The following is a 26,935-nucleotide window of genomic DNA, read 5'->3' on the forward strand; positions in this document are numbered from 1 at the left end:
GGGTAACATATGGACAGACTTAAAAGAATTCAAGACATAAAAAAAGATGATCGTGAAAAGTCTTCCCTCCACCCAGCCCCCCAGCTCTGGGTGCCCATCCCCAGAGGGAGGCCACGGTTAGCATTTTCTCAAGCATCTTTCTAGGGAACTTTAAAAAATTTTTTTAAATGCACGTGCAAGCATGAGAGTGAGCAAATCTCCTTGTCCGTGTGTGCATACACACGCAGGTGCACATAGTACATTGCGGTTGTTTGCTGCTCCTCTCCAGCTCCCCCAGATGCAGCCAGACATCAAGCCCCGCCCCACGCAGGGCTGTCCTGGGCTCCCGCCTGCCAACGGCACGTCCGAGTTGTGGACCTAGCTGACCCTCACCATGGCCAACCAAATCAAACAGCCTGGGCTTTTTCCTCTTTCTCTCCTTAACCCTTCCACTGGGATTTAAAGGAAACTTTAGGGTATGACAAAGCAAAATTCAAGACTGAATTAGCTGAAAGAGTGGCTCGGAGTCTTTATTCCAGTCACTCTAGTTTGGGGTTCACTAGACGATCTAGTCTGGATTTTTCCTCCAGGCTTCTTTGGCCTTTGACCTCCACATAGGGCTGGCAGATTAGGCAAGTCAAAATACAAGGGGCTCAGTTAAATTTGAATTTCAGGGGCGCCTGGGTGGCACAGCGGTTAGGTATCTACCTTCGGCTCAGGGCGTGATCCCGGCGTTATGAGATCGAGCCCCACATCGGGCTCCTCCGCTGTGAGCCTGCTTCTTCCTCTCCCACTCCCCCTGCTTGTGTTCCCTCTCTCGCTGGCTGTCTCTATCGCTGTCGAATAAATAAATAAAATCTTTAAAAAAAAATTTGAATTTCAGAGAAGCAATGACTGTGTTTAGTATAAGTATGTCCCACGCAGTATTTGGGATATATTTACACTAAAAAGTTATTCATTGTTTATTTGAAATTCAAATTTAACTGCGTGTTGCATCTTACCTGGTGACCCCACGCCTAGCCACCCTCCACATCCCACTCTATCTATCCTTAGTACTAGCATTCCCTCCCCGGGGGAGTAGCCACCTCCAGCTCAAAATCTCCCAAACCAGCTCTTCCTCTTCACATCAGTGTCCTCTTTTAGATTCGCTCTTGAACCCACGTCGGTCAGTGCCAAGCATTCTGGAATCTGGTTCCCACTCTGTCTCTGTGGCCCCTCGGTAGAAACCCATTCCTGCCAGAGTCCTAAATGCAGCTGACCCAGATGACAATACCTTCCCTGCACAGGAGCCCTTTCCGGACTCTCCCCTTGCCAGCCCTCCGCCTGCACCCCTGCACCGGAGCATAGACCAGCTGGATAACTTCATGCCTGGACTCAAAGCTCCCCTGACTCACCACCTAACAATCCACCCTCCTCCCATCTGGCCCCGTCCCCGTCTTTCACCACCCTCCCACCCTCCCACGTGTTTGACAGCTCCAGCTGATCCAGCCACTCGGGTGCCCCAAACCGTATTTGTCCAATCTTACAGTCTACACCTTGGTGTTTTCTTCCTTCCGTGGGAAACCCATTCCCCTCCCGTGACTCATGTTACTCCTTGGAGCCGGACGCTCTTCATCTTAGCCTGGTTGGGAAGCCATACAACCTTTCCAGAAAGAATGTGAGAATTTCAAGAAGACAGACAAGATAGGGCCTTGGAAATGTCCTTCTATGGAAACAAGAGTAATTCCAGTTTGGGGAATTTGGCATCAGGAAATGAGAGCTCCAAGCAAAGATACGCTGTAGCCCGACGTACTGAAGTTTCCTGGGGAAAACTTACGGCACACTCAGGTGGCCTGAAAAAATGCTTGAGGAAATGCTGGGAAGAAAATCAATGATCCTACCATTTTTTTAAAAAGTGAAAAATACCTATTTGAGATTGATAGATATATATCCATAGCTAGAAAACACGAGAAATACATGGCAAAATATGAACAATGGGTATCATAGAAGGATGGGACCATAAGTGATTGTATCTTTATTTGCACCCTGCAAATTTTTTTTTTTACAGTGAATTCTGTTCTTTAGTTTTTTTCTGATTAGAACGGTCTCTGGCAGGGGCCGCCTGAGAGGCTCAGTCAGTTAAGCATCTGCCTTCGGCTCAGGTCATGATCCCAAGGTCCTGGGATCGAACCCCGCATCGGGCTCTCCACTCCGCCGGGAGTCTGCTTCTCCCTCTCCCTCTGGGATTTTTCTTGCTTTCGCTCTCTCTCAAATAAATAAATAAAATATGTAAGGGGGAAAAAAGGGGTCTCTGGCAAACTGTAAGAGAGTTTGGACTTTTTTGAAATAACTTGACCTATTGATTCCTAACAGAAGACACTCACACGGAGAGTCTATGAAAATGTGACCAGAGCTGTATTAAGGCGAAATCCTCACCTGGGAGAGATGGACGGAAATATCTAGTCCTTCTAACCTGCAACTTGACAGAGCTCTATCCGCGTGTGTGCATGTGTTTCTCTCAACACTGATAATTTCTAACACATCTCTTACAAAATTATTCCTAGTTATTTCCTCCTTCCGTGGTTTTCGTGAATAAAATCTAATTTTCATACATTCTAAATGGTGATTGCTTTCAATTTTCTATCTCGTTTCTGACCTCGTTCGTGCCTGCCTTAATGCTACAATAGGGATTTCTAGACCCATCTCGCAATTTCCTATCTGTTCCATCTTTTTTTATCCCATTTCCATTTCACGGCTTACTGTTTCATCCAGAACTTCCAAAATATAGGAGCGATCATCCTTGCTTGCAAAAGGCAATGCCTTTAGCGTATCACGTGAGGCATACTGTATGTCTAAAATTGTAGGTCTCAAAGTGATGCTTGAGTACGTAAGCTAAGATAAACTCCAGATGGCTGAAATCCTTAATATAGCCATGGGAAAACTAGAAATACATAACATAGAACCTTTATCGAAAGGTATGACGTAAAGAAATCTACAACTTCCAGGACTGGGGATAGGAAGGAGAGAGTCTGCGGAAAATATTTGTGGCAAGTGTAAGGGTTGAGGAACTCACAGAAACAAGTAAAAAGAGCATTGAGACCAGGCAGAATGGATAGTCAACACGAACAGGAAATTCCAGGCACAGTCTCACAACTAGCAAAGCATAAAAATCCTGTCCCTCACTCTTAATCAAAGAAATAAAAATAAAAGTGAGATGCTATTTCGTTGTTGCTGTTGTTGGGTAAGTTGAAACATGACACTTGCGGAAAGATTAGCCTTTAACTGTTTCCAACACTGGAAACAATGATCACCGTGTGGCCCACGACAGAGATGTTATCTAATGCTAAATATGGCAGTCATATTTCAACATAAATGTGTAAGATCAATTCTTCGTACGCCTTAAACTTCCACAATGTTGCATGTCAGGGACAGCTCGATTTTTTTACGTGGGTGCACTGCACGTAAGTTACATATCAAAACAATGGTGATTCAAAAACAAAAAAACACATAAAAATAAAAGTTACATCTCTGCTTTGACCACATAAGTTCACGTCAAGGAATCAAATTCAGGAAATGGTCAGAGCTGAGGGCAATGATTTAAGCACCAGGATTTTCAATACACAGTGTGATAACTGGAAACTTACATGGTAAACGTCCCTGCAGGGACTGGTTCATTGAAAGAAATATTACACGATCATTTAAAATTAAGTTTTACAGAATGTTGTAATGGCCAGGAGAGAGCCTTATGACAATATTAACGTGAAAAAAGCAGGATGCAATCCTGGATTTTTCCACATAAAGATGCTCTGAAACACATCGAGGTTTCCAAAAGTTGTCTGGAGGGTGGAGTTCCAAATCTCTGTTTACGTTGTTAGCACCTTTTGAGTTTTTATGCTACGACATATTTAATGACATCATTAGAGACGCAAAGTGTCATAGACAATACCGTGGCAGGATTTGTTTCGACGCATTTATTCACATGCTGTTAAAACAGAGCGGTCCCACTGTCTACAGGCTGCGTGCCTGGGAGGTCGGGAAAGAGAACACTGCAAAGCCACCCCATTTGCACGGCTGGGGTTGGGGTAACTCAGCCCAGCACGCCGGTACCTTCTCCATCCCTCCCTTCCTCAGTCTGAAGCTAAGAATCCCTCCTCAAGACCCAACTCCTGGACAAAACCTTCTGTGGCTTGTCCCCAACCAATTCTCCAGACCCCTCTACCCGGGGACAGAGGCTCCCATAATTTTTTTTTAAAGATTTTATTTATTTATTTGATAGAGAGGGAGCAAGCAGGAGGGGGGCGTGGGGGGTGGGAGAGGGAGAAGCAGACTCCCCACTGATCAGGGAGCCCCATGAGGGGCTGGATCCCAGGACCCCAGGATCATGACCTGAGCCAAAGACAGAGGCTTCACCCACTGAGCCACCCAGGCGTCCCTTCCATTAATTTATTGCATCTTGCATTTATGCTGCCCTGCCCACAGAAGGCCCCTCAGCTCCACCCGCCCCAGTGATCTGATCCCAGTGCTCGGTGAGGAAGCCACATCCCCACCCTCCCCTGTCCTTACTTGACCTCTCCTGTTGACCCCTCCTGATGGTTACTTCTCCTGGGACACCCCCTCCACGGCCCCCCATCCAGCACCTGTCATCAGCTCTGACCCTGTGCCAGTGCCATCACTGCATTAACATCCACCTCTCCCGCTGGACGGGGAGCTCCTAGCAAGCGGCCCCAGGAGCTTTTGCGCTCAGAGCTTCCCGTGCGTTCCTTGTTCCTGGGAGAGTGCTGGGACACTCCAGAAATATTTGTTGGGTGAAGGGATGTTTCCTCATCTATAAAATAAGAGGAGCCCACCTAGATTTCCATCGGCAGGGTTTACTGAAAGCCCAGATGCTGGCACCGTCCGCTCCCTCCAAGCCTGGCTACCCAAAAAGTCCCGGGAAACCTCGGATGACATCACCCTCGTTAACAATTAACAACCTGACTATCCTCCAGTCCCCCCGCCCCCCCCCCCCCGCCCCACTTCCCTGCGAGCTTCCAGGCCGTGGGGATTTGAGAGAAGGGGTGAGATAGGAAATCCTGGTGAGTCACTTGAGAGCTGTCACTAATTTGGAAGATTTTTTTCAAGCTCTCCTGTCTTTCCCACTGGGGCAGGACCTGCAGGAGAATGCAACCGGGCAATAGGAAAGATTTGAGAACATTACCTCCCTCCCTCCGCCAGATCTCTGTAGGTGAGAAGGCAGACTGAGAAGGAATAACAAAAGCTTCCTAGGACTCAGGCGCTGTTCTAAGTGCTGTGCAGAGAACTCAGAGTTCTGTTAATAAGGTAAGTGCCGTTATTGTCCCATTTCACAGAGAAGGCAAGTTGAGGCACAGTGGGATTTTTTTTTTTTTTTTTTTTTTTTTTTTTTTTTGGTAACTTGCTTGAGGTCACAAAGCTCCAGAGACCTTGCTCTTAACCACTATACCCTACACTAGCTCCCCACATCCTAAGTTTTCTGTGGTTTCAGGCACTGGAGGTCAAAACTCCGTAGGGAAGCAGGCAATCCTCCTGACTTAGGTCAGAAGGGTGGCAATGCCTACATCCCTGGCCTCGCCTGGCCTCATCACCTAGGCATTTTATCACCTCGCATCCTCGCCAGAAGGGTGAGTACAGCATACAATATCTGCAGAGAGAGAGCCCACGTTCCCGTAACTTTTATTACGGTATGTAGTTGTAACTGTTCTTTTTTATGCTGAGTTACTGCTGTTCATCTCCGACGACGACGGTACCTAACATCATGACGCTTTACCGCAGGTGTGTTTGTATAGGAAGAAACACAGCATTACGTGGGCTTGGTATTTATCTATGGTTTCAGGCACCCACCGGGGGTCCTGGGATGTACCCCCCAAGCATAAAGGGGGGGACTACTGGTACTGTCTCATTATTGAGAAGGTGAATGTTGCCAAAAGGAGATGTGAATGACACTCAGTTGACCCGCTGACCCCTGCAGAACAGAGCTTTAGTGGTGGAAGCAGGAGGAAAGGGGAGGCTGGCACTGTGGGTCACACGGCCTGGCTTGCTTTTTCAGGCTGAAACTCAAGAGCGGTGATGCCTGTGGAATGAACACTGACAGGTTCCCCCTCCCCCAAGAACAATCGCTAGTCTATGGGGAGCTTCAGCTCTCTGCCCAGGGCTGTGGCTTTTCAGCAGGAAGCCAGTCATGTGCATAAATTATCAGGAACTCTGAAATCCAACTGGGATCCCAAACCCGCTGCTTAACCTCGGGTGACGTGACATACATCACTTCCAGCGCCTTATGACTAGGCAGCGTAGGGTAAGTAGACCGGGATCCGGCGGCCAGCGAAAGCAGCCCCAAACCAAGGCACGGTGGGCGATTTAACGAAAGAAAAAAGATGCCATCGCCAATATAGCACACACCCACTGCCTCCCCGGGGCACTCAGCACAGTACCCAGCCCACGGGATCTCAGCTTCCGCTGGGTTTAGAATAAAACCCAAACTCCTTATCACTGCTTCCAAGGCCTCGCAGGGTCTGACCAACCTCATCCACGCCCCACACCACCTAGCTTTCTTTTCGCGCCTCCAGGCCTGCGGCTCCGGTGCTCTCTGGTCAGATCTAAACGCCAGCATCCCCTCCCTCCGAGGCCCCGGCCTTGGGAGTCAGGCTTCGCACACCACACCCCTCCAGACTGGAAAGTGCCCGTGGCGCTAGAACGCCGCCGCGACCCAAAGGCCTTCAGTACTTCAACAAATGTTTGTTGAATGCAAAAATGCTCAATACACTCACATCGACTCCCCCGTCCCCCCCAAAACCACCTGGGAGAAATTCACAGAGAAGACGTTTGCAAGCAAGAGCCCAACAAATCACCTCGAAACAAAGGCGGTAAGCCGAGCTGCAGCTCTGGGTGCCTTCTGAAGGCCCCCAGAAGACCCTTTCCGGATGGGGCGCGCGGCTCGGCCCAGCGGCCGGGGCGGGTGGCGGGCGCGCTGCCTACCTTGAACTCGGCGGAAAGTTGGGGCGTGTACTCGCGCGTCCAGAGCGCGCGCACCAGCGCCGCCAGCTGCTCGGTGACCTCGGCGCGGCCCGGCGCCGCCCGGTAGCGCCCCAGCGCCAGGAACTCGGCCAGTAGGTCCGTGTTGCTGAGACACTGCACCACGGCGTTCATGAAACAGGTGTTGCCGTGGTTCTTCAAGCCCTGCGCGCCCGGGGGCCGCGCGCCGTCGCCGGCCGGGGGCTGGGGCTGGGCGCCAGGCGGGCGCTCCTCCCCGGGGCTCCCGCGCGCGGCTGGGGCGGGGCCCGGCGCGCGGGCGAAGCCCCCCTCGCCGTCCCCGTCGCCATCGCGGGGTCCCGGCTGGGGCCGCGGCCGGGGCGGCGAGGCCCCCGGGCGGGAGCGGCTGCCCAGCGCCAGCAGGAAGCGGCTGAACAGGCGACGCAGGGAGCGGCGGCGACGGGGCCGGGGCGCGGGCGGCCCCTCTCCCGCCGCGGCCCCCGCGCCCGGGTCCATGGCTCCCGCCCGCGCGCCCCCGGAGCCGAGCCCTCCGGCCGCAAGGCGGACGCGCAACTAACCCGCCCTGACCGCCCCGGAAAGGCGGCGGGCGCCGGCTACCTGCGGGCCAGGTGTGCCGGGACCGGGCGGAGGCGGAGCCAGGGGCGGAGCCGCCCCGCCCCGCGCGGGAATCCGGCCGCAGGGCCCGCCCAGGGCAGCGCCACCTCTCCCACCCCGCGGGGCCCGGCCCCGCGGCGCCGCCCCGCGAGCGGAGGCGCGGGACTTGCCCGCTCCGGGTCCCCACCCTTCCTTACCTCTTACCAACCGACGCCCCGAATTTCACTCCCACTCCCGCCAGCCTGCAAGCTGTGGAACAGTAGAGGGGTGAGACATCTGAAAGCGCCTGGGGATTGCCCAGCCCCGGCTAGCCTGGGTTTCTGGAAATTACGTGCAGGTGAATATGAAGAACAGGGAAAGGAAGACTCACCAAAGGGCAGCCTCTGGCGCAGCGAGAGACGCGCACCGGGAGCGGGGACCGGCGCGGGGAGTGCACCGCGGGGTCCTCCCACCTGCAGGAGCAGGTGTGTGCGGACAGGTGGCGCCACCTCCTTCCAGCCCGTCTGCCCCGTCCGTGAGGCCTTCCAGAACTGGGAGCCGCGCGTTGGCCTGGGAAGAATCATCCGGGATGGCTGTGGTTTGCTTGTTTAAACTGCAGACCAGGTCAGAGTCGCTTCCTTAGAACTTGCAAGCGAGACTTCACCGTCCTCGCTTCAGCTGGCCGAGAAGCGGGCCCAGGGAGGTTCGCGCCTGTACCGAGGCCAGGAAACCGGAGTTCGACCCGGCTCTGCGCACTGCCGAGCCCACAGGTTGGCTCTTTCCAACCTCAGAGTTTGCTTAGCAGAAGTTTTCCCGCTCCCAGGCGCGCCCCCTGTGCGGTCCCCTCGCTGAATTGGTGCCCAATCAAAATTGGCTTGGCCTTGCCCCGCCCTTGGTTCCCTGGGTGACCCTGGGGGCCTCGGCTCCCTTGACCCTGTAACTGTCAGGTTTATAATTAATCAGGCAAAGTCTTGCAGACGAATTTCTCATCAATTTCTGGCTCAAAAAGACATCAGCAGGACGCATCAACACCCTGAAACGTTACTTATTTGATAAGTGATCACTTATTAAAATATCTGCCTTGATGTGTCAAATAGGGCCCCAAAAGGTGACCTGATGCAAAAAAAAAAAAAAAAAAAGGGAAGCATTACTTTAAGGATGAAGAACAGGCTTAGAACAAAAAAGTGTACTGTGCATTGGAGACTTGAAGTGTTTCTGAAAAATGCCATGGTTTACCCTCTCTGGAAAAAAAGATACCCATTTGGATGATTAAAACACAAGGTCCACTCCCTTGCCCAGAAAATAATCTATGACATTTCACCTTTGATGATTACCCCAGGATCCCCAAGAACGCTCGGTTTCTTTGAGAAAAATTCATGTTTCACTGTCTACTCCGTCAGGGATTCTGCTGAAGCTTTTTAACACATTCTCTCACTTAATCCTCAAAATAACCTTTTAAGCAGGTATTCTCGCTTTAGGAAAGGCCAAGCAGAGGCTCAGAGAGTTGGAAGGAAGGAAGGAAAGAAGGAAGGAAGGAAGATCCTAAAATCCTAGATCTGTAGTCAAACCAAGTCTTGCCCTATTGTAACTTGACCAATGAAAGGCTGATTACGAAGGTAAGCAGACCCTTCTTATTTTCAGAGAATGACAGCAGTGCTGTCCGTGGACAAATTATGCAGAAGGGCCGTGGGTTTTGCCGTCATGGAGCAGAGATTAGAACAGGAAACCAGGGGCGCCTGGGTGGCACAGCGGTTAAGTGTCTGCCTTCGGCTCAGGGCGTGATCCCGGCGTTCCGGGATCGAGCCCCACATCGGGCTCCTCCGCTATGAGCCTGCTTCTCCCTCTCCCACTCCCCCTGCTTGTGTTCCCTCTCTCGCTGGCTGTCTCTCTCTGTCAAATAAATAAATAAAATCTTAAAAAAAAAAAAAAAGAACAGGAAACCAACAATTGGGAATTTATTCATAATAAAAATCCTTTGAATTACAGTCTGGACAACGTAGTCTTGAACACATCCCCATTTTGACACACAACGTAAAAATGTAGAATGCATCCTATGAAGAAAGAGAGAAACTTCAAGATAAAAATATTTTGACGAAAGCACAGAATCATGGATGTGAAAAATTAAAACCAGTCTTAAGAGTTATCTAAGGTCAACCTGCGACAGAGCCGTGGGCAGTGCTGCGGATCCAGAAGTCTCCGCGGCCTCAGGAGGTAAATGGGTACTTCCACCTCAAAATCGCTCCATCAGCACTTACGCTAACGATGTACTGATTTCCTGGACTTATCCGGATGCGGGTGATGTTGCCGCTGTGTCCCACCCCGACATGAGCCACCTCACCCTCATTATAATCCCACACTTTGACCAGATGGTCATTTCCACCTGAAAAAGACAAGCAGGTGCATGGCATTGCTGCAACAGGGTAGGGAGGGACCGCCCGGATTTCAAGTAACTAGATAATTTTCAACACATTCCCCACGTTCCCACATAAGGGAAGAAAAATCTATCTGCAGAGGAGCTCTTTTCCTTGATTATAAAAATCTTGGTCTATTGTAGTAAATTTGGGGGAAAGAAGTACAAAGAGGTGACCTCCCCTTTTAGCCCGCAGCCCAGAAATAACCACTGAGGACAGCTTTGGTTTCACTCCTTCCAGTCTTTTCGCTACAAGGATATAGGTTTGCATACATATGCACCTGTGTGTGTGGTTGGGGTCACACCGTGCTGTAAGTAAACGTGCTTGTGAAACTTTAATTAATTCGGAGCATTTATTTGTCATGTCCTGAAGAATCAGGGCCTGGCAGGAAATGATCATCGATGATGTCCTACAAGGTGTGTAGTATGGTCAATGCCCCTCCCCCACGGAAATGCTGATTTAAAAGCCTGGCATTTAAGACTTTCGTAGGAAATGACAGAGCAAGGCATGCCAGATAATCCGGAATTTAAAGGCCCATTTCTGTCATCAATGCCACCACCAAATAAAGGAAGCAATGTAAAAGGTTGGCTTTTCCATGTGCCCCAAGGCTCATGGGCAGACATTTCCTCCCACTGAAGTGTGACTTCTGGAACTTTCTTTTCCAGCCACACCGACTGCAGTGTTCGGGCCGGACTCCAACCACGGGGTTCTGTAGACACTTCTGTCGTCACTTCCTGTTGCCGCCCACCTTCTAGGGAGTTCTAGGTTCCCATTTAAATAAGCAGGCTTGGGCTTCCTTTTGCCACCCCAGGACTCACCTGTGACAAAGTGTACTCCTTCCAGGGTGATATCCATCCCATTGATGGACCCAGACAAGGAACCTTCCAACTCTCTGATTACTGACCCATCAAAGACTTCCCAGTAGGCAATCTGGAATTCAGAAAAGGAGCATCGGGCAGGATTCGGCCCGGTGGGAGCATTCCGCGCGCCTGCCCGCTAACAGAGGATGGTTCCACTTTATATAGAAGGTGGCAAAAATACGCCCTGGGAGGAGAGATCGGCTGAAATTATAAATAGGCTCAAGCAGGGGGCGGAGAAAGGCATTTTCATATTTTTAGCGTTGGTTTTTACATTTGCATTCTATTTAGAGAGACGGTGACTGTGCCAGTAAGCCTGGATGGTGACAGAAGGTGCTTTTGGTGAGACGAAGTGCTTGGGAGTCCGAGGCAAGCTGTAAACAAAACAGCCACAGCATCCACTTTCCCAGTTCAGCTCTTAGAGGAGGGCCTGGGGGAAGGGAAGCATCCCCTCCGGCTGCTGGGGGAATGAGCAGCCCAGAGAGTTCTGCAGGCTGGTCCCTACGGCTGACCGCACGCTCTCCCCCACCTCACCCTATTTCCACCTTTCTCTTCTGCCTCAAAGCAGTGAAACATCCCCCAGGGTGGGGTCTAGAGGCAAACTGATAATGTGGTCCCCTCCTGGATTGGAGGGGGGGCAGTGCTCAGCGGAGGGAGATTTTTCTCTGAATATACCTTTGATACTCTTTGAACTTTGAACCTTGTAAATGTACAACCTATTCAAAGAGAACGTTTTTTTAAAGATTTTATTTACTTATTGACAGAAAAAGAGAGCTCAAGCAGGGGGAGCTGCGGGCAGAGGGAGAGGGAGAGGCAGCCTCGCCAGGCGCGATCCCAGGACCCTGGGGTCATGACCTGAGCAGAAGGCAGGAGCTTCACCGACTGAGCCACCCCGGCGCCCCAAGAAAATTTCTTTCTAAACGAAGCACTTGACCAGGACTCGGGAGTGCGAACTTGGGCACGCATTTCGCCTCCTCTTATTTCGTGTTGATAGAAATTTGCTGTTCAGGTCACTATGCCAGGAATCTGTATTCCTCTGAATCTAGCTAGAGACTGTGTATGCTGTTTAAAAAAGAATTTTTTTTAGCTAATTTATTAATTTCTATTGATGTTTGACTTTCTGTTGACTTCTATGACGTTTTCACAGTAAAAGTGTAAAGGAATATAGACGCATGCCCAAACCCTCGTTTCTCGGGATCACACCCACTTACGTAGCTGGTGCTTGACTGCCTGCTCTCTTGGCCAAAGTCTTAGTGAACCTCTTCTGGGCAGCCTGATGGTGCCTCGGCTTTCCCTCAAGCTTACCCTCTGCCTGGGACGGTCTTCCCCGAGAGCTGAGCATGGCGAGGTCCCCCGCTACTTAGGCCTCAGCTCAGGGGTCACCGCCTTAAGGAGACCTTCCTAGCTAAAGAGAACCATCCTAGCTAAAGCAGCTTCCGTCCCCCGAGCCAGGATCCTGTAACCTGTTCTGCTTCCTTTTTATCCCTTTCACCATCTGATGCCGTGTGGTTCACGTATTAACCCGCTGTTCATGGGCGGGTTCATTGCCAAGTGTCCGTCCAATTCATCCCCTCCCGCCTACGATGACCATGGAAAGTTGGTCAGCTCCCTGACAGCAAGAACACCGTCATGTCCCCAGTCCTTATGGTAGTTGTACCGATTCATGATTTATGCTTTGAATATTCTTGGTGACAATTCCCAGGTGAGGACAGTAGACTGTTTCAAGTCTCATAAACTCATAAGCCATTCCAGTCCCTGGAACATGGGACACAGGACACAAATCTAGAAGCTTTAGGAACCATGTTCTAATAGCATTTACGGTGACGTCATCATTAACTTCCTAATATCCTTTCTGCCCCCTCACCTCCCCATTTCCAAGAGGAAGCCTGCTTAGACCGGAAGTGAAATGGGCTTGGGGGCTTGGGGGTGGGCAGATGTAAGCCAGGCTGGGTGGGCGAGACACAAAGGAACTAGCAAGACCAACCTACAGAGACTAAAGTGAGGCAGAACTCTGGGCCCCCTAAACAGTCTGTGTCACGCAAACCCTGGCCCACACCAGGGGGCATTTCTTGCATTTTTATGACAAAATATCTTCGGACAGTAGTTCCCAATCACCTGGCCAGCTTAAACAGGGAAAAGCCCCATTCCTAGATTCTTTTTTTTTTTTTTTAAGATTTTATTTATTTATTTGAGAGAGCACGAGTGGGGGTGGGGAGGGGCAGAGGGAGAAGCAGGCTCCCCGCTGAGCAGGAGCCTGACTCAGGGCTCGATCCCAGGACCCTGAGATCATGACCTGAGCAGAAGGCAGACGTTTAACTAACTGAGCCACCCAGGCACCCCCTGCTCCCATCCCTAGATTCTATCTTTGGTGTTGGGGGAGCAGAGCCAGGTCCCTCTAGTATTTTTCCTACAGTTATTTTTATAAATTGCTCAACTTTTTCTGTAGCCCGTGAAAAGATAAATGCACAATCTCTTCTTCAGTGATCTCAAAGTCTGAATTAGGGCGCTCCAAATCCATTCATTGGATGTGCAGCTAATTAGACTGAGACCTTGCTGATCTGATGTGGCCAGGAGGGTACATGACATCCTAACATCCTTGCCCCTCCATGCGCGTCTCTCCTGAAGCCTTTTGTTTGCTTCAAGAGGGAAGGTTCCTCCCCCCAAAGAGGGACCAATCTTTACCGAAGGACATGGGCTCCCCCCTAATACGATTTGTAGTACAACGTTGATGATGGGACGAGAGATAAGAACTCTATTGTCATTCGCTTTGAACTTAGCCAAAGGCACCACTGGGATGGGCAATAGGGTTCTAGCCTCAGAAATTCCCTACTAATGAAAACCAGTACTTATTGGGCAGCTACTACGTGCCAGGCCCTCTGCTGTCGGTATGACAGGCAAGCGTGACTTTCATGCGAGCTGCCACGCTGTGAGGTCAGCGGTATCACGTCCACTTTGCAGACAAGGAAGCAAAGACACGGGAAGGGGATCGTCATTTCCAAAGCGGAACAGCTGATCCGCAGCAAGACTGCGCTCTGACCTCGTGGGGCTCGAGTCCAGCGCCGGCTCCCTGGGCCACAACCCTTGGCTGCTTCTGTCGGGTCCCGGAAGGATCCTGACTCCTGCTGGGAGTGCTTACCTTTCTGTCTGTCCCGCTGGTGATGATCTGGAACTCTTCGGGGTGGTAACAAACACACTGGAATAAGGTATTCGCCAGGATCATCTGATTCCTCCGGAGACGTCTGAAAACGAGACGCAAAGCTGTGACTTGCCCTTCCCTAGAAGATGTATGTACTGCTCGGGTGGGACCTGGTACAAGCTTGGGTTGCGTTGGTTTCTCTACCCCAGACAGACTTCTGGTGACTGCCCACTCCACTTTGGCGTCCTCCCGGTGCACCTGCGGGGTAGTCGGAAGACCCCGGGTGGGCCCTTTCCCGAAGACAAAGCACGGAACTCCAGGGGAAGCCTTTCCAGGTAGGAGAAGCTGAATTCAGAGTCACTCTGCTGTCTTCCACACAAGCCGCCTTATTCCTGAGGCCACCGCGCTGGAGTCCGGGTTCCTACCACTTGAGTGGCGAGGTAGCGGGGATACCTTTTTAACCACGGGTATTACTGAGTTTGGCCCTTGGGGTTTGGATCTAGCAGGTGGGATGAGGCCCACAGATGGGCACTTTTCATCAGCATCCCAGCTCATTCTCACGTGCAGCACGGGCTGGAAACCATTGCATCAGATACGTACGTAGGGCTTATCGCCTCCAGGAGATCGGTGGGCATCTCACAGGCCGGCCTCCGAGGGCTGAAAACATGCCCCTTCTGCACAGCTGTTCTTAATACAGCAGTCTCCAAACAGCCTGGTACCTGGGCCGACTGTTTTTTTAAAGGTTTGGGCACAAATTAGCCAAATATTCCCGCGGTGCGGCAGGGAGCCCTTCAGGATTCCAGGTGGCCACAGACAATCCACGGAAATCAGCTTGGACATGCCCTCCCTTCTAGTTATGTGTGCTCCCAAACGGGGAGTTCCGGTGGAGGCCAAGACCTCTGGCAAGTGTGGTCCTTGAACCAGGGGCATCCCTTGGGAGCTGGTTAGACATGTAGGATCTCAAGCAGCCCTCTGGACCTACTCAGTAAAAATCCACATGTTGGCAAGCTCTCCAGGGGCTTCATACACGCATCAGAGTGAGAGACACACAGGACTGGGAGGCGGGTTTGCTTTGGTTTTTGGGGTTTTTTTTGGTTTTGTTTTTTTTTAAAGATTTTATTTATTTATTTGACAGAGAGAGAGGCAGCGAGAGAGGGAACACAACAGGGGGAGTGGGAGAGGGAGAAGCAGGCTTCCCACTGAGCAGGGAGCCTGATGCGGGGCTCCATCCCAGACCCCTGGGATCATGACCTGAGCCGAAGTCAGACGCTTAATGACTGAGCCACCCAGGTGCCCGGTTTTTGGGTTTTTTTTAATGCATTAAATAAAAAGTGTTCTGGGGCGCCTGGGTGGCACAGTTGTTAAGCGTCTGCCTTCGGCTCAGGGCGTGATCCCAGCATTATGGGATCGAGCCCCACATCAGGCTCTTCCGCTATAAGCCTGCTTCTTCCTCTCCCACTCCCCCTGCTTGTGCTCCCTCTCTCGCTGGCTGTCTCTCTCTCTGTTGAATAAATAAATAAAATCTTAAAAAAAAAAAAAAAGTGTTCTGCCTTTGCCTTAATGCCCATTCTCTTCTCTCCAATCTAGAATGTTCTGTATTCTTTGGCAATACCTATATCCGTTCTCTATATTTAGATCTCTTTTCTCCTGCCTCTGGACTTATTCTGAGTCTCTCTAATGAGGTTATACGCAGAGGCAAGGCATCTTAGGAGTGGTAGAGAGGGGCTGGGCGAAGAGAGCTTTAAGGGAATAGGGTCTAATTCCAAATAAAAAACACACAGCTAAAATGCTTATAGTAAAAACAAAAAAAAAAATGCCCTTGAAAATCCTTTGTATGATTCCAACAGTCCAACAGTAAAGTACACGTGCTTTGGTCTGGTTTGCTTGGAGTCAGGCGCTCTCCAGGGGCCATGACAATCTTCCAGCCTGAGAGGACCCTGGGAGTGAGGCTGGCAAAGGGGAAGGACAAATTCACGCCACTCCCCCCTTCCACTGTGCGTGGCAGGCTCCTTCTGGGTGACACGACAAGAGGAACTGCCTACAACGTCATTTCCCTTCTCCCTTTTTAGGGGGAGTTCTTAGAATTGCGTTCGGAGAAGTTCAATCAGGCTTCCCTATGTGCGGCCGGAAAGCTACCTCCCTGTGCTTCCAGAATCTTCTAACATCCAGCCCTTCCGGGAAACTGTACCCTTTCTACCAGCATCTGGAAACAGCCACGGAGAGAGGAGTGGCCTCAGATAACATCCCTCTACTGTCGCTTTAGAGAAGATGTCAACCCTTCGTTTGAATCTGCCCCCAAGTTCAATAAAATGCGGCAACACCTGAGTTTTGTGTCGTGTTGTCCTCCCCATCACGGGTACCTACACGAGGTCCCAGATGATGCAAGTCCCGTCCGTGCTGGCCGTGACACACTCCTCGTTGTTTTTCTTCACCCTGATGCAGGACACGGAGGACTTGTGCTCCTTCAGGGCCTCCTCCAGCTTCTGGGTCTGGCAGCCAATCTGCCAGACCCTCACCTGAAAGCCACAAAGCACAGGCTCTCAACACAAGCTTGTGACTTTGGAAGGGATTAAAAAAATACACACACACACACACACACACACACACACACACACACGTATATATGTTCCAAGAGCTTTTTCAGCTCTGCTGTGCCTGTCATTTTAAATTCCCTCTTCTTGCCTCAGTTGAGTGGGGTGGGAATGCTAAGCCGCAGAGCAGGAATATTCTTCCACGGAGCCAGGAAAATGCTACAATGGTCCTAGAGCTACAAATACTTTTCAGGCTGAGAAATGTATCAGGCACCTGCTGTGAAACCAAACAGAATAGCCTATCTGCTCCGTTCTGCTGAGCGTTGCTCTCAGGCGTCCGGGGCCACCAGGAAGGCTCTTGGGGACCCAGAGCCATATTTCAATGTCACACCAGCTGCTCGGGTTTTAATCATTTCCGATTGATGGCTCCCAGCCTCATCAAAGCCAAGACCCACTTTCTACAACAAATATTTTCTGACCACCCCCCCCGTGCTGTCCTGAGTGGCATTTATATCATAGGTCATAGGTCCTACCCACAAAATTTCAAAACAGTCAATAGGGTGCTTTAACTGTAATAAAAAGGATACGTAAGAGGAAAGTCAGTGTATGTCCTGTAATAAACCTGTCACGACTGTACCAGAAAACACAATAATGTGGTCAGATGCTTACACTTTCTTATCACGAGTATGCTGGACTTGTGGAAAAGAAGAAAGGCAGAGATTATCTTACGTGAGTAACATAAGACAACACAAGAATACGAGACTAGTAGGTCCGGGTGAACACCCGGCTAGAAAGGAGGGTCAGGATAAGTGATAACGGACTAACTGATTTGTACCTGAAAGGAGAAAGTAGCCATTAACGAAGTAAGAGAAACATTCTAAGCCGTTTCTTTAATAAGGAAGAGGAGGAAGCACGAAGTTATCTCACGTGAGCTGTGTCCAAATAATTCTCCAATCTTGTAAGCCACTATAAGCGGAGTTATACATTCAGTCTTCTGCAAGAGTAGTACGCAGATTTTCTGACTCATATGGTGTGGGCACCCAGGCCTGGAGCTTTGGATGTTCTGGGCATTACTAGCCCTGTAGTTGTGGGACTGCAGGGGTCTGAGGTATGTTTGTGGGGTGAAAGGGATAAGATGGTGGGACTGGGGTCCTTGCAACTCCGGCAAGGCCATTTACCAATGAAAATGGAAGTCCTTGAGTATTCTGGGAACTGCTGAATTCACACCCGTGCACACCTGCTGACCAGCAGCCCCGGTCTCCAGCACTTAACAGACACCTTGAAGACTACGTCTTCCGGAAGGAAGGTCTGTAATAGTTGAGTGGGGAATGGGAGGAAGAGCTGATGTGGTGTTCTGAAAAGATTGCCAAGGGCGATGGATGCATTTGTAATGTAGGATTTCCTCCCGCAGCTCTCAATGGCTGGGGCTCAGGCACCTAGGAGCAGATGATCTGGTCCAAGCCAAGTCTGGGCATGAGCAAGGCAGATGCCCCAAAGGGGTGGGGGAGCAAGCCAGGATGCTGCGGGCGTCAGCAACAGCGTGGCTGAAGAGCTAAGGGAAGGGATCCAAGCCCTCGAGGGGGTGGTGGGCAGAGAGCAGGGGAGGGTCCAGAACTAGATGTGCCCGTGGTGCACCTGCCACGTGAGCTCTGAATGCAAGATGCATAGCAGATTTTGAAGACTTGCCACACAGTAGTGCAAAATATCTCACGAACTGGAGTCTTGATTGCTATCTTCCCTTTATGCCCAAGAAATGGAAGCACAGAGAGGTTGAAGAGCGTGCCCCAGGTCACACAGCTGGGAAGTTGCAGAAGTGACATTTGTGCCCGGGCAAAGGCAGTAGGACTCCAGAACCCACACACTCAGCCATGACTCTGCTTGGCCCAAACTCTGTTAGAGGTCACATCAAGATGCTGGATCTTTCTTCTCCCTGATAAGTTATTCCTATAATAGCATGAAGAATAGAAAGGAAAAGAAAATGTCCTCTCTCCAGAAGGGAAGGCTTGTGGGGGGGAGGGGGCGGAGAAAGCCGGGGAGTGAGGAGGGGGAGGTGCTGAGAAAAACGTGTGAACGGAAGATGTTTCAGCCTCCTCCGAATGATGGAAGGGAAGGTCAAGTGTAACGACTTTAAAATAACGGTCATACATCTGGGTAGTTGAAAGAATGGAGCCTAAAAATAGCGCCTCCTTTAAAAGACATGATGAAGACAATTTATATAACCATAGCCTTTCAAGGAAAAAAGAACCAGTAATTCCAAAACCCTGGCAAAACACTAACTTAGATTCATAGCTCGATTCCATATAGAACACTTTCATGTCTGTATCTGAAATGTCCTTTTGTGAACAAATATACTAGATGTGTGTTTGTATTATTAGAACTTTACTTTATGATGTATTTTAGGGTTTCTTCAAAATCTTACTTTGGTCCTGCCTGACTCCTGGTACAGGTTAAAAAAAATCAAGTTAGTGATTTTCTAGAAGGCCGTTGCTCTGAACTGAGGGCTCTTGCAAAGAGATTCTGCCTTCAAAAACCATACCTCCCCTTCCCCGCCGCCGCTGATGACCCGTTTGCAGTCACTGGTGGTGGCGATGGCTGTCACTCCGATCCTGTGGGCGTTGTTAATGACATACATCAGCCGGCCTGTCTCTGGGGCGAAGGCTCGGATTCTACCATCGTCCCACGCTGGCATGGAAGGGACACAAAAAGCAGGCAGGGTCAGTATACTCCTACTCTCTGTGCAGACTGTGGCCCTCTTCCATCATAAAGGAGTCAGGACTGGGGAGCCGCGGGGGTGGCGGAGGAGAGAGGCCAGTCCCCCACAGCTGCCAGGAATCCTATCCCTCTTTCCCTTGACTCCCCAAACGGGTCATACCTGCCTCTAGGTGTACCCCATCCCGGGAGAAAACATTTGGGGTGGGGAGAAAGAAAGGAGGCCAGCTCCCGCCTCTCCTGTGAGTTGCGAATCTTGTGCCTCCAACTGGCTAGCTGACATTGCACCTGGGACGGAGAATTTGACATCTCCAAACACATGTTGGCTTCCTACCCTTCCCTCTACTTTAAACCTGAGGTTCCTTCCCCGACTCCCCCCATCTTCCCCATCTCAATAAAAGTTGCCATCAACCATCCGGTTCTTTAAGCCAAGAACTTCAAAGTCATCCTTGAGTCCTCTCTATTCCCTCCACCCAGCCCCACCCAACCCAACCCAACGTCCAACCCACCAGCAAGCCCCACCACCAGCTCTACAGTTGAAACACATCTCGAATCCGGCCACTTCCCAACCCCTCCGCTGGGCCTACCCTCATCCAAGCCATAAGCACCTCTCTCCTGGGTGATTGTAACAGCTCCCTCCTTGGCCTCAGAATCTTGCTCCCCTTAATCAATTATCTATGCAGGGGCCTGGGTGCACTTAAAATCATGTCACCTCCTTGATCAAGAAGATTCAAAAAGTGTTCGCACTAACAATGAAAACCCAACTCCTTTATCCTCCATGGTAACTACTCTCTACTCTCTACCTAGCTCTTCACCTTCCTCTACTACCATTTTCCCTCAACCCCGACCCCAGCTCGACCCACTGGGCTCTAGAAACACTGCCATCTTTCTAGTCTTCCAACACACCAAGCAATTTTCCACCTCAGGACCTTTGCCCCTGCTGGAATGCTCTTCTCCCGGGTCTCTACGGGGCTGCCTCCTTCTCACTGGCCTTAGTGTCACCTCTTGACTTGGGGGCAATTTTCAAGAAGATGTTCAAGGTAGATGCCACTTCAGCAAAGACTTGAGGAAGTGAGGGGGTGAAGCAAGTGGGTCACGGGGTTGCCCAGGGACAGGACCACCTAGGCACACCAAACAGCCAGAGTAAAGGCACTATGCATCATGTGCCTGAGGGATAGCAAAAGAGCAAGCATGGCCACAAGGGGCAGGTGGTAAGAGACAAAATCGGAGGTAAGAAGGTGGAGGTGGGGAAGGAAAGAAGGGCCTTGGGGGCAAGTGCAGGGACTTAGAGGCATCATTGGACTTATACCTTAGAGGATTCCTGGCTTCTGTCGGGGAGAGGGGTGGTGGGCAAGAAAAGAAGCAGGGAGACCTGGCAGGAAGCTACTAGAAGAATCCAGGGGGTGGTGGTGGCTGGGACAAGGGTGGAGATGATGAGAAATGCTCCGAGGTGAGGGCCATCAGAGGCAAATGCCGGAAGCTAAGAGCTCCTGGGGTCTACTGTGTGGGAAGACATGCCCAAGGGAGAAGCCAACGGGGAAGAGACAGAGCCAGGAAAGAGGCCAGATGAGATAGGCTCCTGATGTCACATTTAAACAGCTGCACCTAAAGATCGACCTGAGGGGCGCCTGGGGGGCTCGGTCGGTTGAGCTTCTGCCTTCGGCTCAGGTCACGATCCCAGGGTCCTGGGATTGAGCCCCGCATCGGCTCCCTGCTCAGCAGGGATTCTGCTTCTCGCTCTCCCTCTGCCCCTTCCCTGACCATGCTACTCGGTCTCTTTCTCACAAATAAATAAACAAAATCTTAAAAAGAAAAACAAAAACAAAAAACAAACCCCACTTGAGTCTTCCCTGATGTGAACAAGAGAATTTGCTTTCTGACCACTGGGGAAATTTGTATATGAGTTGAACACAAGAGGATATTAAGTAGTTACTGTTTCATAGGAAAATATTACTTTTAGGGATGCATACTAAAGTATTTGGAGATGGAATATGATGGTGTCTATAATTTCTGTTAAAATACTTTGGCACGAGAGGATCAATGGAGTTAAAAGTGGATTCCCTCTGAGGCATAACATAGTTGAAATCAGGTTTTTCTCTAACAGCTGAAGGGGTTCTAACACAGGCACCCTGTCCTGACCAAGACCTCAAATCTGTTTGGTAATCGAGTTGCTGAATTCTCCTGCTGTGGAGAAAGCGACAGGCTACATGCAGCAATGCTGGGGGTAAGCGAAATTGCTCTTTGGTCATTCTGAGCTCGGAAAGTCTCCAGGCTGGAAGGGGACTCCATAGAGAGGCTGGATTAGAAGCAAGGAGGGGTGGGCAGCACGAGGCTGCCCCAGGGTGTCCACATAGAGAGACCAGCATAGAAGGAGAACAAGGTACACAGCCACAGCCAGAGCCCACGCCAACGCCCCAGAATGTCCACATTACCCGAGATGATGCTCTTGCCGTCCCTCATGAAATCGATGCCATGACAAGTCATGTTGGGCACGGTGATACGCAGCAGCTCCCTGTTGGACAGCGTGTGCCACACCCTGATGTCCTTCCTGGCACAGGTAGCAAAGAGCTCGGTGGTACCGCTGCGAAGGAGCCACCGTGAGAATAAAGAGGGGCAGCCATACAAGACGCACACCGTTTCTTAGATGTACGCTCGACTCTCAGACGTATGGCGCAAGGATGTGGGGAAGGATGCCTTCTAGGCACCCAGGATCTCAACGCCTGACGGTCTTACAGAAACTTTGTATAAAAGGGCATTTGATGCCCACAAGTCATCCGTGGACCATCTTTTGTAGCCCTTTGCCTAAAGGACAGTTTGGGACAAAGTTGCTCAAGAGGAAAATGTCAATTGCAAAGTTTTTAAATGTCCTGGTAGACTGGAGATCAAATATGGCTGTGGAATACTGATATTAACAGAGGCTAAAAAAACTTCCCCTGTAAAGCAGATAATCATTATGATTTCAAAGGGAAAAATGACGCAGGTGCCAGAATTCACGTCTGCAGATAACCTAGAGCAGAACTTTGCTTAGTTGTGAGAAAACAGGAGATTCTGGACAAGGAAGTGAAGCCCAGGGTAATTGACCTGTCTGCTTTTTTTAAAAAAGGATTTTATTTATTTATTTGAGAGAGAGAGCACGAGCAGAGGGAGGGGCAGAGGGAGAAGACTCCTGCTGAGCGTGGAGCCCGACACAGGACCGGACCCCAGGACTCTGAGATCATGACCTGAGCCGAAGGCAGACACTCAACTGACTAAGCCACCCAGGCGCCCCCCACTTTTTTTTTTTTTTAAGGACAACTTGTAAATTGAGTGAAAAACGCCATTATGTCAAAAATTACAGGGGTGCCTGGGTGGCATAGCGGTTAGGCGTCTGCCTTCGGCTCAGGGCGTGATCCCGGCATTATGGGATCGGGCCCCACATCAGGCTCCTCCGCTATAAGCCTGCTTCTTCCTCTCCCACTCCCCCTGCTTGTGTTCCCTCTCTCGCTGGCTGTCTCTATCTCTGTCGAATAAATAAATAAAATCTTAAAAAAAAATTACAGATTATTCCAATTTGGATAAGAAAAAGGGAGTACTACTGGGGTACAATAAAGTCCACCTACTTTATAAATATCGGTTTATAGCTTTATAGTCTCTATGGAGGAGTTAACTTAAAGTTAAATGCTTCTCAAGAAATGTCTACATTTCATCAAAAGCACATTCAGGAAAAGAGAGTCCCTCTCTCATGTTTTAAGATCTACTTGCTTTGGAATTAATAGAAAAATAAGCGGACCTTTTCTATATATTTAATTTGGGGCTCAGAGAAAAGCAATTGTAATGCTGAACTGGCTACTTAGGTTGCGTGCTGGAAGGGGACAGCCGAGGAGATTGTGCTGCTTGCTTCTTGATCGGATCAAGCCAACCTTAGAAGACAATGTTCATTTAGAATAAGAGAGGCTTTATATAGGACACTACCTTCAGTGAACAACCCCCTTCTGTGGGGAAAGTGAGCTCTTAAAGAGGCAAGTGGACTCCTCGTGAAAACCAAATATCACGGAACGAGCGTACCTAGAGAACTTCCCAAACTCTCCCTACCCTGGATGGACAGTCTACTTCTTCAGGAATCCGGACCTGAGCTTTTCAAGTAGCCGGTTGTCTCTAGTTTAGAACCTGAAAGGTTAAGTTCTGGAAAAAGTCCAAACTGACTGGATCAAGATGGTGCACTAGGCTCATCGAAAAGCCTGTGAAACGAAGAGCCAGATACAGAGGACAGAGACAGGGGTAGAGATGGAAAATGCAGAGTTAGATACAAGGAAGCAGGACAGATTATCATCAAATAGACCAGAAACTTTGAGGACAAAGAGAAATCAGCCAGATAAAATCTGTGAAGAGACAAAACTGGAGAGAAACACAAAATATCAAAATCACCAGGAGGGAGGACTTCTCGTAATGTTGGAGCAGTGATGTGGTCACACAAACCTTCCCACAGACAACGGTTAGAAACACTGGATGGCATTAACGACAAAAAGAACCTAGAATCCTAAAGACGCTGAAAACGTTTAAAAGTACACAGAAATCAGGAAGTGTTTGCTCTTGTAAAAGTGCAACTGGAAAGGGTTAAGGGTCATTACCGTGTTGCTGGCTAATCTGAGGGTGCCCCCAACTTCCCCAGCTACGGTAGCCACAGAAGAAGGTGGCAGAAACACCATAGCCTTTCTAGCTGAAAGTGTGCAGAGATCAGAGCTGAGGGCTGGAAAATTTACAGGGGAAATCCTGGCAGCGAGAGATCCATCGGAGTAAAAACCTAAATTCAGATTAGAAACACTGCCCAAATTCCCATCTGACAGCTAAATTCTACATGCATGGGAGAAAACCCAAAAAGAAGAAAAAACCGATAGAGACCAGAAAGGACTCTACTTTTCTTTATTTAAAAAAAAAATTCTATTGATTTTTTTTTTTTTTTTTAAGGAGTCTATTTTTGAAGACAGAGCTACATGGGATCAACCTGAGAGATTTTTTTTTTTTTTTTTTGCCTTTTTAACTGAATACATTCACCAACTGTGTTCAGCTTGGGTGGCAGAAAGCTGGACCTTACAGGCTTAAAATATCAGAAGCCAGGGCCTGAGGTCATAGCAACACCTGGAAATTAGGGGAAGATCCCTAGGAGCAAGGACACCACAGAGAGGACGAGCTTCATCTCTGGATAAATCCCTGAGTGAATGCTAAATTCTGCAAGCCCACAGAAGTACCAAGAACCTGTATAAAAAAAGGAGCAGTGGGAAGCCATGAGAATGCCAGCTGCTGCATTCTATGAGAAAGACAAAATTTGCAGTTTGAGTCGAGGCCAAGAATCCTCAGAGAACACTACGGAAGTCAGAGTTACTACAATGTATTAGCTCTCGTGCTGAGTTTTCAACAAAAAGTAAGCAGGCATGCAAAGAAATAGGAAAATATGATTTGGGAAAAACACAGTCAAAAGAAACTGACTCCAAGTAGATCAAGGTGTTGGACGAGCAGACAAAGACTTCAAAGCAACTAATTTAAAATGCATTCAAAGAATTAAAGGAAATGATAGTACCAATGAATTAACAGACAGGTAATATCAACAGAGAACTAGAAACCATATATTTATATATATATCTTATAATTATAAATTATTATAACAAACATATATATATATTTATGACTTAAAGATTTATAACTATTTAAAACAAAAATATGATTTGGCATTAATGGGTTTATAATTGTAATACGTATACATGAAAACAACAGCACTAAGAATAAGGGTGGCGGTAAGAGAAAGAAACTGTTGCAGAGTTCCCAGACTGCATATTACCCGGTCATTCAACATTAACTCTAAGCAGACTGCGATATATTAAAAATGCTTATCATCATCCTTAGAGCAACCACTAAAAAAAATTAATGCAAAGATATATAAGTAGAAAGCCAATAGAGCAATTAAAATGGACTGCTAACAACATTTGATTAAAGCAAAAGGTGGCAGGAAAGACTAGAAGAACAAAGAATGGATGAAACAAAAGAAAACAAATAACAAAATGGAGGATTCAATCCACTATATCAAAAATTACATTAAGAGGAAATGGACTAGGGGCGCCTGGGTGGCTCGGTCAGTTGGACGGCTGACTCTTGATCAGGTCATGATCTCAGAGTCCTGGGATTGAGCCCTGTGTCGGGCTCCGTGCTCAGCATGGAGTCTGCTTGAGATTCTCTCTCTCCCTCTCCCTCTGCCCCTTCCCCCACTTGCATTCTTTCTCTCTCTAAAACAGATAAATAAATCTTTAAAAAATCTAAAAGTAATTATTTGTAAAAGACAGTAAGTAATTCTGTATGTAATTCAGAACTATGTAATTCTGTAATTCTCATCAATGTTAGCATAAGAGATGGTGAGAGGAAGATAAAGAGGGAAATAAACTAAGCTGAGACTCTTGTTTCTTTGGAAAATATGATATAGATGTTGGTGAACTCTAGCCTTTGGCAGAAAAATACGTTTAAACATGCATATTAAAAAATCAAGGGTAATCACTAAGTGAATAAAAATACAGTGAATAGTTTCCAAGTCCTGTGAAGTAAGGCAGGGGAAGGCACGACCAAAAAAACATGATCAAAACACAACAAAAGACAAGAAAAGGAAATACACGACAAAGGAAATATGTTAAGTAGAAAATATCTATAAACTCATTTGAGAGGAATAAGTATGAATGGACTAAATTCTATGAAAAGACCAAGACTTACCTAAAACCAAACAATACCAATAGGTTGGAAAGAGACATAGTTTCTTTTGCTACGGTGCATGTCTCTGTAACGTGCATTAGCTCATATGCAATTGGCAAATAGGCACATGATAGCGGAATATTGCAGAGGTTGCTTTCGTTCCTACATACTTCTTCCCAACAGATTAATGCCTTGGCATCCCAAGTAATAGCAGCTGAGAACATGAACGCAGCTGAATCCACAAGGAAGGAAAAACGACGGCTTGTCCGTGATGTTCACGTACCCCACGTTCTCCCTCTTAGCTCAGCTTTGTCCATAGCTCGGCAGGGGGAGAGGAGGAGAGAGCAAAGCGGGAATGGGTAGTGACTCTCAATAGGTTTCTTTTTGGGATAATGAAATCTCCTAGAATGAGATTATGGTGATGGTCGCACGACTCTGTAAATATGCAGAAAGACCTACACTGAATTGCACACCCTAAATGGGTACACTTTAGGGTACGTAAGTTCTATTTCAATAAAGCTGGTTTTCAAAAAAAAAAGAAGAAAGAAAGAAAGAAAAAGAAAAAAGGAGGAGGGGAGAAAAAGAGGGGTTACAAATCCTGACTAGGTCGATGACTATATAAGAATTTGAAAAGATAGGGCGCCTGGGTGGCTCAGTTGGTTGGGTGACTGCCTCCGGCTCAGGTTATGATCCCGGTCCTGGGATCGAGCCCCACATCGGGCTCCTTGTTTGGCGGGGAGCCTGCTTCTCCCTCTCCCTCTGCCTGCCACTCCCCCTGGTAGTGTTCTCTCTCTCTGTGTCAAATAAATAAATAAATAAATAAAATAATAAATAAATAAATAATAAATAAATAAAATAATAAATAAAAATCTTCAAAAAAATAAAGAATTCAAAAAAAAATAGTTAAAAACCTAATCTTATAAAAGGCCCCAGGGATAAATAGTTTTACAGATTGATTCTAACGAGCTCCTTAGAAAAAGAGGGAAAAAAGTAAGACAGAAAGAAAATGACCAACCAATTCTCAAAAAAGATCCCCCTGGTGGGAAG

The 26,935-nt window shown here is 48.7% G+C and overlaps 2 protein-coding genes across 3 annotated transcripts in view; both read right to left on the reverse strand.

The window, feature by feature from the left end:
- The window catches only part of USP43 (ubiquitin specific peptidase 43), a 48,643-nt gene extending 41,185 nt beyond the window's left edge, over positions 1 to 7,458 (reverse strand). The window contains exon 1 of the mRNA XM_026520985.4: positions 6,949 to 7,458. Within this exon, the coding sequence (XP_026376770.2) occupies positions 6,949 to 7,458 (510 nt within the window). The remainder of the gene's footprint in view (positions 1 to 6,948) is intronic.
- A 2,016-nt stretch (positions 7,459 to 9,474) lies between these two features.
- CFAP52 (cilia and flagella associated protein 52) overlaps positions 9,475 to 26,935 on the reverse strand; it is a 39,983-nt gene continuing 22,522 nt past the window's right edge. Inside the window, exons 9-15 of one of the 2 annotated variants that reach the window (XM_044391811.3) lie at positions 21,613 to 21,761; positions 19,008 to 19,153; positions 16,305 to 16,456; positions 13,941 to 14,043; positions 10,766 to 10,877; positions 9,692 to 9,916; positions 9,475 to 9,587 (exon numbers count right to left, since the gene is read on the reverse strand). In XM_044391811.3, coding sequence (XP_044247746.2) covers positions 9,741 to 9,916; positions 10,766 to 10,877; positions 13,941 to 14,043; positions 16,305 to 16,456; positions 19,008 to 19,153; positions 21,613 to 21,761 — 838 coding nt within the window. In that variant the 3' untranslated portion in view covers positions 9,475 to 9,587; positions 9,692 to 9,740. Of the gene's footprint in view, positions 9,917 to 10,765; positions 10,878 to 13,940; positions 14,044 to 16,304; positions 16,457 to 19,007; positions 19,154 to 21,612; positions 21,762 to 26,935 lie in introns of both variants that reach the window. The other variant, XM_057312102.1, reaches the window with a different exon arrangement.

Source organism: Ursus arctos, unplaced genomic scaffold, assembly GCF_023065955.2.
Source record: "Ursus arctos isolate Adak ecotype North America unplaced genomic scaffold, UrsArc2.0 scaffold_14, whole genome shotgun sequence".
In the NCBI taxonomy this organism is placed as follows: domain Eukaryota; kingdom Metazoa; phylum Chordata; class Mammalia; order Carnivora; family Ursidae; genus Ursus; species Ursus arctos.